At 55.3% G+C, this 12,832-nt stretch overlaps 2 protein-coding genes across 3 annotated transcripts; one reads left to right on the plus strand and one right to left on the minus strand.

Moving 5' to 3' along the window:
* The first annotated feature begins 737 nt into the window (after positions 1-737).
* On the plus strand, positions 738-3,305 carry EGFL8 (EGF like domain multiple 8). 2 transcript variants are annotated; one of them, XM_005901619.2, is made up of 9 exons: positions 738-841; positions 1,341-1,467; positions 1,631-1,753; positions 1,861-1,973; positions 2,074-2,169; positions 2,278-2,448; positions 2,524-2,603; positions 2,686-2,839; positions 3,146-3,305. In XM_005901619.2, exons 2-9 carry the CDS (start codon positions 1,367-1,369, stop codon positions 3,193-3,195), a joined length of 888 nt encoding a protein of 295 aa, XP_005901681.1. In that variant the 5' UTR covers positions 738-841; positions 1,341-1,366; the 3' UTR covers positions 3,196-3,305. The 2 variants fall into 2 exon arrangements, with proteins under 2 accessions (XP_005901681.1, XP_070217440.1); XM_070361339.1 differs by lacking the exon at positions 2,686-2,839.
* Positions 3,306-3,443: 138 nt separating this feature from the next.
* AGPAT1 (1-acylglycerol-3-phosphate O-acyltransferase 1) lies at positions 3,444-10,925 on the minus strand. Its single transcript, XM_005901618.3, has 7 exons — positions 10,636-10,925; positions 6,430-6,638; positions 6,060-6,193; positions 5,615-5,790; positions 5,370-5,465; positions 5,168-5,240; positions 3,444-4,687 (listed from the first exon to the last, which is right to left on the minus strand). The coding sequence occupies exons 2-7, from the start codon at positions 6,627-6,629 to the stop codon at positions 4,503-4,505; spliced, it is 864 nt and encodes a 287-aa protein (XP_005901680.1). The 5' UTR covers positions 6,630-6,638; positions 10,636-10,925; the 3' UTR covers positions 3,444-4,502.
* Positions 10,926-12,832: the final 1,907 nt, after the last annotated feature.

A 12,832-nucleotide genomic window follows, 5' to 3' on the forward strand; every position in this document is an offset into this window, starting at 1 on the left:
CTGCTGAGGACAATTCTCTTCCTGTCCCAGCCTGCAACTGGAGGGCTGAGCCCAGGGCTCTAATGGTTTGGGCCCCAGCCTCATGGGTGGAATGCACCAGCCACCCCCAGGCTAGACGAGGGGACGCAGGGTCAGGGTGGGCATTTGTTGTGCCCCTTTTCGACCTTTGTAGGCCAGAGCTGGGTGAGGGGCTGGACAATGAGCCTCCTCTTCCTTGAAAGAAGGAATCTTGGTAGAGACAATAAGGCCCTGTCTGCTCTGGCATGGGGGGCGGTGGCTGACTCAATTCTGCCCCCTCTCCGCCCCCCAGGCCCTAATAAATGTCATCAAGAAATGGGGGCAATTTTTCCCTCAGTGCCCTGGGCCGCCTCCCCAACCTCCCCCACCTTTGTGGTATCTTGCCCTTCTTTCTTTCCTCAGCTGATCTTGCCTTTTCTCCCATGACCTAACCCCACTTTCTTCTCTGCCAGCTCTGCCTCTCCCTGCCCCTCAGTTCTTCCCGCCTGTGTTGGGTTGAAGGGTGGAGGGCAAAGGCCAGGTGTTTCAAAGTCAGTAGCCTCTGTTGACTTGGGGGAGTTCCAAATAAGGGGCCTCAGGGTTGAGAAGAAACTTCTAGGGGCTCTTTACTTGGCTGCAGGGGGTGGGGGTGAAGGTCAGTGGGGATTTGGACCCCACTGAATTGACCAAGCTCCAGCTATGGGAGGAGGCTTATGGGAGGGGGCAGGGATGGGAGGGCTCTGTCTGGCCCAGCCCCTCCTCCCCTTTACAGCCCGCCCACCAGTCTGAGCAGCTGCTGCTGAGGCTGGTTGGCCTGAAGTCTCCCGGAGAAAGGCAAAGACAGGTGGGGAGAGAATGTCAATGGGGAAAGAGTGGGGGTCACTAAGAGTCTTAGAGTGAGTGTGGGTTGGAGGTGTTGTTTGAGTAAAGGGCGTGGGTCCAGGGTGTATGTGGTGGTGGGGTTGTGAGGGTAGCAGGAGTGTGCTTAAGGTGGTGCCTCCAGGTGCGTGGGTTGTATACAAGGTATAAAGGGGTGTAATGGTGAATATCTGAGATTTTGAAGGTAGGAAGATTAGGCACATCAGAGATAGGAGGGGCCTGAGGGGAGGTGGAGGGAGGGGTCAGGCTGTGAGCTTGTATGGTGCTGCATGGACCATGATGTGCTAAAGGATGGTGGGTGTTAAATATGTGCAGGTGCTGACAATCCTGGTGGCTAGTGCAAGTGTGCAAATGAAAGTCCTGCCTGGCTTACAGGGCACCAGCAGACTGTTCTTGGGAGCGCTGGAGCTGGAGAAGTTACTAGCAGAGGGGCAGGGCCTCCATTAACCTCTTCTTGCCTGCAGCTGGCAGTCTGAAGTCAAGGAGAATCATGGGGTCCAGGGCTGAGCCGTGCACTGTCTTAGGCGGACTCTGGTTCCTCCTGCTACTGATGACAGGCGAGGGGGCCAAGGGTGGAGCCCTCAAAGAGAGGTGACAACAGAGGCGGCAGGGCCAGGGGTGGGGCTTCACAGGGGGCAAAATAAAGTTGACGGGGGGATGAGGCTGTCATGTTTAGGGAGGGTGAAGGGAAGTGGGGCTCTGGCTCCCAGGGCCTGGCCCACTCAGTGTCTCACTTTCTCCCACATGGGTGCAGTCAGGGGGTCTGCTCCAAGCAGACCCTGGTGGTCCCACTCCGTTACAATGAGTCCTACAGCCAACCTGTATATAAGCCCTATCTGACCCTGTGCTCTGGAAGGCGTGTCTGCAGCACCTACAGGTGAGGATGGGGAGCCAGGACCCCGGGGTCTCTCAAGAGGAACCCCCCAAAGCCAGGACAAGGACCCATACATAGGCTAACACCCAGAGCCCGGCGCTGTGTTCCAGGACCACGTACCGCGTGGCCTGGAGGGAGGTGCGGAGGGAGGTGCGGCAGACCCACGCCGTGTGCTGCCAGGGCTGGAAGAAGCGGCATCCTGGGGCACTCACCTGTGATGAAGGTGAGGCTAGGGCTTCCCGGGCCTTAGGGGGAGGTGTGCCCCGCTGGGCGGAGAGCCAGGCCTTCCGCTAGGTTCTGAACCCCACTTCCTGCACCCTCAGCCATCTGCGCCAAGCCCTGCCAGAATGGAGGTGTCTGCGTTCGGCCGGACCAGTGCGAGTGCGCCCGGGGCTGGGGTGGGAAGCACTGTCACGTGGGTGAGTCGGCTCGCCCTCCCTCGGAGGTGGTGCCAGGACCTCCCTGCCCGTCAGTGGCGCCCATCCCCGCCCCGCCCCCGTCAGCCCCCTCCTCTTTCCGGTAATTAGATGTGGATGAATGCAGAACCGGCGTCACTCTCTGCTCGCATCGCTGCCTCAATACAGCGGGCAGTTTCACCTGTGGCTGCCCGCACGGCCTGGTGCTGGGCCTGGATGGGCGTACTTGCGCGGAGAGGGCCCCAGAGCCCCCAACCAGTGCCAGCATCCTCAATGTGGCCGGTGAGTCGGTGGGAGCAGGGGGCGAATAGAGGCAGGGCCGGGGCAGCAGTGACGCTCCCTCTCCTTGGTCCCCAGTTCGTGAGGCTGGACTTGATAAGCGTGCCCTGAGGCGGGAGATTGGCGAGCTGCGAGGGCGCCTGGAGAGGCTGGAGCAGGTGAGTGGAGATGCTGGGAGGCCACACTTGCAGAGCTGACAGGCCCCCTCCCTGCCCCTCTGAGGTATCTCTTCCTTTCTAGTGGGCCGGTCAGGCTGGGGCCTGGGTCCGAGCAGTGCTGCCCGTGCCCCCGGAAGAGCTGCAGCCCGAACAGGTGGCGGAGCTGTGGGGCCAGGGTGATAGGATCGAGTCTCTCAGTGACCAGGTGCTGCTGCTGGAGGAGAGACTGGGCACCTGTGAGTCCCCATGGCCTCTCGGTGGGGACCCCCATCTCCCCACAACTGCCCCCCAGCTCCTCAAAACACCTTTTCCCAACTTTTAAGTTTTCTCTTATCCAAAATCCTTCCTCTGCACCCACTCACCTCATACCTTCCCAGATTTCTGCAGTTCACCACCCCCTCTTTTGGTACCCCGTTCTCCAGCTCAGTGGCGGTTCCACTTATTGTTGAGAGAGGTTGTCAATCTGTTTAGCGTCCAGGGCCCTCTAGGCATCCCAGAAATACACAGTCGATTTGTCTGCCTGTCTCCTTGTCATTAACCAGGCTCCTGTGAGGACAACAGCCTGGGCCCAGGCCTCAAAGGGCGAAGATAAGGAGCCTCTGCAGAGCCCCTGCCCTCTAATTTATACAGAAACTGGACTCACTAATCCTCTGGGATTGGCTGGCTAGGGAGCTGCAGATAAGGCTATTTGCTGCTGAGAAGCCATGGACAATGGAAACCATGCAAAGCTAAAGAATGGAGGAAGGCGGTTGCCACCCCTGAATCCTCGGGCTAGGGCCGATGCCTGGGTGAGAACTGCCTTCTTAACTCCTTAACAAAAACAGCCAGAACGTGCTCAGATCTTGCTCAGTCTTTATTCTTGGTTTCTTGCTGTTATCCAGATAAGTAATAAAAATCAACCACGCAAAACTGGGTCCCACCCTCTCCTTTTGCTCCCAGCCCACCTCCCCGGTTTTTGGGGCACAGGTCTGGGGTGGGAGGCAGGGAGTGGCTACTGCCATAGGGAGGAAATGAAAACTGGCTCAGAGAGGGGAAGCCTCAAAAGAAAGAGAAATAAATTAAAAGCCCTCCCCATCCCCTCCAGCCAGGGTTCAGGTCCTGTCCCCAGCTCCCCAGGGGGAAGTGAGTGCAGCACCCGTTAACTGCTTCTTCCCCCTGTGCCCGGCTAGGATGGTATAGGAGGGCTGCAGGGCGCTGGGGGGCCAGGACCACTGAACAACTGTACCCAGGGGATGGGTGGAAGTGGAAATGTGGCATCCAAGAGTGTGCTCAAGCCCGGGCACCTGGGCAAGGGCAGGGATGAGACCTCTGGGTGAGAAGAGTCCAGCCTCCACTGACAGGAGGCTCCACGGAAAGAAGAGAGAAGGTGCTGAGGAATGTTCCCAGGGTGACCCTGGGAGAAGTATTCCACGCATCAGCTTCCAGCCACAGCGTGAGGAGTGTCCTCACCAACGGATGAGTCCACTGTGTCTGTGGACGTGGGAGTGAGAAATTGTTCCACAGAATGGATGAGTCCACTGGCCAACATGAGGTGGAGTGGGAGAGAAGACCACAACGGAAGAGGGTCCACTGGGGACAGAATGGAGTGTTCCTACCCTTGTGTAGGCTGAACCACTGAGGATGAGGGAGAGGCAACTGTCCCACAGACAAGATGGCACAGGAGGCAGGGGTCAGAGTGGAATCTGCACCGAGGCAACGGAGTCTGTGGGGAGGGGGGCGGGGACGGGGGCAGGGAGCGGTGCTATGACCACATTCACTTCAAAAGTTGAAGATTCCAAAGAGGAGAACAAGTGGGGAGAGGGCAGATGAGGAGCCTGGCCCGGCTTTAGGCCGGTGGGCTGGTAGGTGTGGAGAAGGTGGTGGGGGGTGGGGCAGAGGAGGGGGAGATGAGAAGGGAACTCAGAGCCCGGCCTCGCCCACCCCTCCGGGCTTCTTCAGATAGTCACCACCACCCCTGCCATCAGTGGAGATTTCCCGGAAAACAGTGAGCATGGAGTGCCGGACTCTGTCAGCCAGAGCTGGAACGTCATCCGGCTTCAGCCCTTCTGTGGGCACTGGGGGCAGCACCCGGACCTGACATCGCCCTGGGAAGGGGGTGAGCACCGTCAGGGCTGTCTGCTGGGACTCTGCCCACCGCTGGGGCCTGCTTGCTGAGCTCTCCTGCTGCTTGCTCTCGTCCTCCACCTTTCAGCTCCCCTCCCTCTGCCATGGGCAACTGCCACCTGCTCGCTGAGGCCTTCCCCAACCCCAGCCCAGACACCTCAGTGCCCTGCCAGCCCTCACAGTCTAACGTTTAATGCCGGATGCTCTGACTTTGCACACAAAGGCTTATCTTCCCTGCTAGACAGTAACGGCCCTTACTGGAAGGACAGAGTGTTACTGCCTAGCAGGGTACAGCTCTGCTTCATAAATACGTATCGGCTGATGTGGGGTCACATTACACGATCAGGTGGACATCTCACCATTCTGACACTGACTGAAGCTCCTGCCTTGTGGGGATATCCCTCTAGCCTCTCATGGCCCTTCCAGCCACCCCCAATCCCAGATCTGCACAGAGCCCTCACCCGAAGTGAAGCGGCGCTCCTTCTTGCAGTAGAAGTCTTGATAGGAGGACATGACGATGGGCACAATGGGAACCTGAAGGTGGGGGGTGGGGGGGAAAGCGGTCAGCCCAGAGCTCCTTCTGAGGCCCCCATGACAAGCCTCTGCCAAGAGAGGAAGGGATGCTGGGGACTGCGGGTCAGGAGCAGGGGAAGTCGGGATCACCTGGGCCTGCACTGCGAGGTGGAAGGCGCCACGTTTGAAGGGCAGCATGGAGCCGTTGTGGTTTCTCGTGCCCTCAGGAAAAACCCAGACCCGTACCTGGGGGAGAGAGGGGGTCAAGGAAGACACACATGGAGCAGTCAGAAAATGGTTATGATGCTGTCATGGGACTTCTGAGGCCTGTGGACCCTGCACATCAGTTTACAGCTGTTCTATCCTCTAAGCCCCATTTCCCCAGGGTGACTCACATCCTGTGTAAGCAGGGTCTGGGCGACCTCAGACATGACACTGATGGCATCCCCAGTGCGCTTCCGGTCAATGAAGATGACTCCCGCCAGCCAGCAGGCCAGCCCAGCAGAGCCGGCCCACAGCAGCTCCCGCTTGGCAATGGGCACACAGCGGCCTGGCAGCACCTCCATCATCCCTGGGGCAGGGGTGGGGGCGGGGTGAGGATCAGCATCACAGGAAGCGGCCCACCTCAGCCACACCGCCAGGGACCAGAGATAAAGGAAGAGGTAGACTGGGACGGCAGGGGCAGCCCGAGAAAGTAAGGGTGACTGCAGATGTATCACCCTGCTCCTGAGGGCAGCAGAGGGAGCAAGGGGGCGACGTCCCAGAGGAGGGAGGGTGGAGGACCCCTAGGGGAGGTGATCCCAGGGAAGGTTCCCAGGGCGGCTGGGAGGGGCTGCTCACCAAGCAGGTCGAGGGAGCTCTGGTGGTTGGAGACAACGACGTAGGGCTGTGAAGGAGGGAAGTGGTGGGCCCCTCGTACCTCCACTCGGATCCCGTACAGGTATTTGATGTGGAGTAGCATCAGACGCAAGATCCTGTGGGGGTCCCATACAGCAAGGGGTTCCAGCAGGACCCACTGGCATACATCTGCCAGCAGGGCTCAGCTCCCCGCCACCCTGCCACCTTCCTGGGCATCTTGGCAGTCTTCTCCCCTTCCTCGTCCCTGGGCTCGGCTCGCTCAGTGTCTCCTGCACACTCACTGCCCTCCCCATCCACTGCTCGCTTCCGACCCTGAGGTTCCCTCCATCACCCCAAGCCCCTGGGACCTCACTTCATGTTCTCGACGTTGCGTCCTCGCACGGCACACACAGGGATGGCGAGCACAGCCAGGAAGAGGATCCAGCCGTTGTAGAAGGCCATCTTGAAGAAGTACTTGGCACTGGGGCTGCAGAACCACAGAGTGGGCAGCAGGAGGAGCAGCAGCAGGAAGAGCAGCAGCAGCAGAGTCCCCGCCCCTGGCCACAGCTCCATTCTGGTCACCTGCAGGGGGCGGGGCGAAGGGCGGTGGGCCTGGTTCCTAGGTGGGGGGGCGGGGCGGCAAGGTGCGCGCGGGGAAGGTTTGGGGGGCTGTGGGGAGCATTAACACCTGTCCAGGAAGCCTCTTTAGGAGGGGAGCGATGGGGATGGGAGCTCAGGGCTGCTCTCCCACCCGTCCCTGAAGGTGCCAGATATATTCACACAAAAGACACACGACATGGACATCCACAGCTCACAGATACACGGCAATAAAGGGACATTAATAATAGCTAACACTTGCAGCCAGTAAGGCTCTTATAATGGTCTTTCTCTCTGCTCAATATGGTAGCCACCAGCCACATATGGCTACTGAGCACTTGAAATGTGCCCTATTCTACACCGAGAGACACTGAGAGGTATCAAATACATGTCAGATTTCATAGATGTTGAATAAAAACACAATGCAAAATATCCCATTAATAATCTTTTATATTGATTACATTCTAAAATTATAACTTTTTGGACATTCTGGGTTCAATATACTAAGGTTAATTTCATCCTGCTTTTTTATGTAGCTGAGAATTAAAAATTATATACGTGGCTTACATTATAGTTCTGTTGTACAAGGCTGGTCTATATACTACGTTGCCATTGCTGCTAAGTTGCTTCAGTTGTCTCTGACTCTTTGTGACCCTATGGACTGTAGCCTGCCAGGCTCCTCTGTCCATGGGATTCTCCAAGCAAGAATACTGGAGTGGGTTGCCATGCCCTGCTCCAGGGATCTTCCCAACACAGGGATCAAACCTAAGTCTCTTATGTCTCCTGAACTGGCAGGTGGGTTCAAGCCCATATACTATGTTAAGTCCTTAAATATGAAAGCACACAATTTACATATGAAAGGAAATAGACCTAGAAAGGTTAAAAAACTTATTTGAGGTGATATGACCCCCAAGGGGTACTTCCTAGCTTAAACCTAAGCAGCTTGTGCTCCTAACCACTTGGTTATGCTGTTGTCTGTATAAATATCTGTACACATGTGTACACACAGCACATAGTAGATACCATGTACGTGACAAAACACAGACATTCTCAAGGGCTGACTGCCAAGAATAAAGGCTCTGTCACTAATGCAAACCCAGACACACACAGTTATACAAAGACCAACATGTTCGTGCACACATGCAAATTTATAATCATGACAGATAAAAGGATGGCAAAATGAATACCCAGTAAAACCCCTCTCCACCCAGGCAGGCTCCCTGCTCCCAGATCAACCCATGGACATACCTATGTCCATTAATCCTGCCTCCACAGACAGGCAAACAGATCCCACCAGCCCTCCCCTCGCTTCCAGCGACACTGGAGGCAGAGTGGTCCGGCAGGCAGTATGCAAGTCCTCACCAAGCGGGAGGAGGAGGGCGAAAGAGTAAAAGGGTCATCGTACCACCTGCCTGGGAGAGGAAGGAGCTCTGGAGGAGGAAGCGTGGCATGCAGAATCGCTTCTCCAGGCTCTTCCTCCTTCCTCCACTCCGACCCACTGTTGGGGGCAGGGTCACAATTCACAAAAACGGCATTCAGGTAAACATCTATCACTCATATCAAGGCCAAAGGCACTCCCTTCCACGACAGAAGGACTGTGCTCCAAGGTCAGTCCACTGCCAAGGGTGAAGGTGACAGGTGATAGGGGAAACAGGACTGTGCCAGCACTAGGAGAGCAGGCTGTGTGTGGCTTCATTTTACTTTCCCCGCAAGCTGGAACCAGCGTGTCTCCCCTGCACTACGTGCAACAGGCTCCTAACTCATCCCCTTCGATCCATCTTCCACACGGCAACCACAGGATGTTTCCGCGACACCAATCTGAGCATATCTCTTGCCCAGAGGCCCTTCTGGACAGGCTGACTTCTGCTTACATCTTTGGCCACATCCCTACAAGAGTCTTTTTCACTCCAGCACACCGATTAACTGCAGTTCCTCAGACACACCATGATCTTTCATGCTTCTAGGTCACAACAGGATGTTCCCTTCGGTGGGGATGTTCCTCCACCTCTTCACTTGCCTCATCCAGTTTGGTGTCACTTTTTGGAGTTCTTCCTGAACTCCTCCAGGCTTGTGTTTTCATTACACTTTATCTTGATCACTGGTCCTCAAAGTGTAGAAACACAAATCCTTGGCCCTCACCCCAGATCTTCTGAAACAAGACTTTTGGGCACTGGGCCCATCAACCAGTGTTTTAACAAGCCATCTAGGTGAATCCAATGTGCATGTAAGTCTGAGGACCACTGACCTCAACACTAAACAGCATGTAGTTGCTTGAGGTCACCTGTGTTTACCTTCCTAGCCTGCAGGCAAGCCTGATGGCAGGAACTGTCTTATTCCCAATGCCCAGGACAGAATGAAGCAGAGAAGATGCTCAATAAATATTTACTGGACAGATTATAAGGATGTGTACATACCCACCTAGTTGTAATTAACGGGACAACACTTCTGAACATGAATCAGATAGCTACCCTCTTGAGGACTATTAACTAGGAAAAGAAAAGGCACCAAGAAGGCAATGAACACACAGGCCTAACAGTAACCTACTCTGGATGCACACACACAAGAGGGTCACAGTGATGGCAGAACAACAGTTGAGACAAGATGGAACACACCGTCTCGCACAAGAGAAACATACAGAATGGGGATTAACATGCCACAGGGGAAAGATGCTGGTGTCATCAAATGCGTGCCAACAGTGCAAAGAGCGAGGGACAGACAGCTCATGTGCTTGGCAGGGCTGACCCTGTGCTGGGCACTGAGCTCCATGGACACAGACTGTGCACAGGCGCCAGAGATAATGTGCATGAAGAGATGCAGGCCAGGGGGTCAGCAAGGGAAGGTATATGGAAGTGGCTCTTCAGCAACATGGAGGCCCAGTTATCTTCTTCTCTAATATGTGATGTTCCTTTCCTCTGCAGAACAGGAAATGTCCAAGGATTCATAAGCACAATGGAGTGCCAAGGGAGTTAATGAGCATATGGCTCACAAAATATACTGCCCCTCAAATTATGAAATACATGTCTAACCAGAAGCACACGAGTTGTGGACATGTCACATCAGCACATCATGCGAAGGGGCACGCATGTGGGTGGTGTGAACCAGGATTAAGAAAACACAGACAGTCAACAGGCCAATCCAATCACAACCGAGTGTGCGCTAGTCAGTTAAGCCATGAGATTCCACACACGAAGGCGCCTGCATATGGTGGGACTAAACACAGCACCTGTGGGCCTGAACAAAGTAAGGTATGATCTCTACATGCTAAAGTAAACGTGCAAATACATAACATGGACAAGAAACACAAAACCACACAATAGAGGCAACAGATGAGAACAAGCAGACGTGAACACGTTAAGACTGCATATGAGACATGGACATAGATATGAGAACAGGCAATTCTGATGGAAAATAACACACTGTTTCTCCAGCCTGTGGACAGCACTGGGCACACTACTGGCATAGAAGCCATTAAACATGTCAAAGGCACACCCACTCGGTGTAGAAAACATGGCCCCCCACGAGGCATCTGTATGTCAGTAAGGGTCGAACACAGTACCGAAGGCCACTGAGAAACAAGAGGTCCTGTGCCTACACAGAAACAGAGGTGTCTGAGGGCATTCCTAGGAAGCCAATTCTGCTGGGGAATCGAGGGCAGTAAACTGCCTTCTGACTGCCACAACCCCGCAAGAGTTATGTGGGGCCAAAGGGCACAAAAAGGAACTGGGAAGGTGATGGGAATTTCCTCTCCAAGATCCCCCTGTCCACACCCCCATCTCAAATTCACAGGGTGTCCATCTCTCCTCCCTCTTGTGTCTCTTCCATCCTTCCCCCCTCTCAGGCCCCCTCTCCTTTCCCCAGCAACCCTCTCCCCAGTCGGCCCTTATCCTTTTCCCATCAATCCTCTCCCCAAGCCCGCCCTCCCAGACCCAATCTCTCCCCCATCCCCTCCTCCCTCCTCCTCCCATCCCTTTCCTGCCCCCACCTCAGTGGGGTGGGGGGCCTGGGGGGCTGGCCCCCTCCCCAGCCAGGCTGCCGCAGCGGTGGTGGCGGGTGGCTGTGTCTCTGCCTCAGTCGGGGTGTCGGTGCCAAGGGGGCGACAGGATTTGGGGGTGTCCTAGCCCCGGCCGAAGGAGGGGAGGTGAGAGTGGGAGGCTGGGCCCATAGCGGTAGGAATGGTGGGGGGTTGTCCCCTTAGCTCCCTCCCTCCCTTCCTGCTGTCTCTCTGAGGGCTGGGGCTGCTGCTGCTGCCGCTATCCCCCGCCACCCCTCCCCACGCCCGCTGATTTCCGGGGCTGGCCAGGAAGTAGGGGGCGGTGATGGGCGCCCTGTTTTGCCAATCGCCTCCCGGGGACCCTGTTATCGCCTTCCCACATCTTTCAGTTTCTGCCTAGCTCCGCCCCACGAGGGCCCAGCTGGGCTCTGCTTAGGTTTCTCTGGCCTTCTCTGGTTCCAGCTGCATCTTTTTTCCTCCAACTTCCTTTCGGCACACATGGCTTGTGTGTCCCTTGCTGCTGTATTCCTTCTCATTCTCCATCGGTTCTCCTCATATTGTCAGTTGGCTTCTTTTTGTTCTCAACTCCCACATCTGCTGCTTATTCCCTCCAACTCCAACCCTTTTCCAGCTCCCTCCTCCTGTTCCCCATTCAAGTTCAAATATTTATCAAGCACCTACTATATGCCAAGCACTAGGTTCTTCACGTCTCTTCTTTTTCTCTCCAGGGCTCGATGGAGACGAGATGTCACCCCAGCTCACCTTCCAACCCTCATCTGATCTCTGCCCTTTGTCCCTGCCACTATCTCCTAGCAGTCCAGCTCCCTCCTCCACTGCCCGCCCCCCATCCTGGTCTTTGGAGAGAAGGCAAACTCTCAGGCCCTTGTCCTTCTAGGCTGTACCTTAACCTCAGTACTTTGTCTACTTTCTTCCTTAGTATAGTCTCCTACTCACCCACGCTGAGACTACCCGTCTCTGCAATATAGAAAAGATGTATGCTTTTTTTCCAATGGAAATTGGACATTAGGCTTAATTTCTTGAAAAAGTGAGGAAGAATGCTGTTTCCTCTGGGATGAGCATGCCTCCTTAATTTTGTAGTCATGTACCTAGCTCTCTCTCCACCATACTCCCATCATCCCCTTGTCAGGATCATCCCATCAACTCTCCACTCCTATTGGTCTCCTCTTCTCCCTCTCAATGACCTTTTCCCTAAACCTCTACACGTCGTGGCCTGAACCTTAACCTCCTCTGCCATAGGCGACTCCTAATTTCTCATCTTTCCTCACTTGAGTCACATGGGGCCTTTTTATCAGGATGTTGTTGAAGAACCCTCAGCTTGTGTCTGGCCTCCAGCCCCCTGTCACCTTTGCCCTGAAAGAGTTTCCATGCCCCTGAATAGGATGTAAAGAACACCATAATGGCAGGGCGGTTACCTACTTCTGCTCCTTGGGCTACAGTGAGGGCCACTGACTGTAGAAGAGGCTCAAACTTGTGCGAAAGGCCCAAGCTCTGAAGCAGCCTGCCTAAGTCCCAGGTATAATACCCCAGGATGCCAGGAGGAATACCCCAGTTCTGCTGGGCACAGGAGAAAGAAGGGGCGGGTTGCCTTAAAGGGGGCGGGCCTTGCCTCTTTTGCACCCACTCACAAAAGGAGGGGGCTAGACCTTTTCTGCTTTTAAGATTTAAAACGGAGTCGAGGTCAACTCGTTCTACTATGTGTCACGTTAAAAAGGGGATGGGTCTTCAGTTCTGCTCTGTGAATCACCTAAAGAGGGGCGGGCTGAGTCGTCCAGCCGAGGGTGATGGGTTAACACCAGCGCTGCAGGTCGATGTTCGCACCATCCAAACGTCGGGCTAATCCTAGTCCTGCTCCCTTCTTCACTAAGAGGGAGGGGCGGACCCAAGTTCTGCTCTCTACGTCACCGAAGGAGGCCGAAGCCATTTTGAACCCTGCGACCCTAGTATTTGTCCTCTTTTCCGAGCTCTTCGCCGTCTTTCCTGATCTCGGCCAATCAGGAGCGAAAAAACGAGACCCAATCAGTCAGAGAGATCGCAGTCGGAGGACCCGGATGAGGCCGAGCCGAGGCCTTTGAACCCCAAAACCCGCCAATTGTAGAGCAGTCACCATGGCGACAGTATAGAGGTGAAGGGGTGGGACCAGAGAAGGCTCAATCCTCATAGGATTGGC

The sequence above is a fragment of the Bos mutus genome, chromosome 23 (genome assembly GCF_027580195.1).
Source record: "Bos mutus isolate GX-2022 chromosome 23, NWIPB_WYAK_1.1, whole genome shotgun sequence".
NCBI lineage: Eukaryota > Metazoa > Chordata > Mammalia > Artiodactyla > Bovidae > Bos > Bos mutus.

Bases quoted from the DNA above. Each gene is read 5' to 3' on its own strand.
- AGPAT1 (XM_005901618.3), bottom strand. From the start codon at position 6,629: ATGGAGCTGTGGCCAGGGGCGGGGACTCTGCTGCTGCTGCTCTTCCTG. The intron at 5,466-5,614 runs GTGAGTCACCCT...TCTCTCCCCCAG, and splicing joins AGACCCTGCTTACACAGGAT to GTACGGGTCTGGGTTTTTCC. The intron at 4,688-5,167 runs GTGAGGGCTCTG...CCCCCTTCCCAG, and splicing joins GGAGCGCCGCTTCACTTCGG to GGCGATGTCAGGTCCGGGTG.
- EGFL8 (XM_005901619.2), top strand. From the start codon at position 1,367: ATGGGGTCCAGGGCTGAGCCGTGCACTGTCTTAGGCGGACTCTGGTTC. The intron at 2,170-2,277 runs GTGAGTCGGCTC...TCCGGTAATTAG, and splicing joins TGGGAAGCACTGTCACGTGG to ATGTGGATGAATGCAGAACC. The intron at 2,449-2,523 runs GTGAGTCGGTGG...CTTGGTCCCCAG, and splicing joins CAGCATCCTCAATGTGGCCG to TTCGTGAGGCTGGACTTGAT.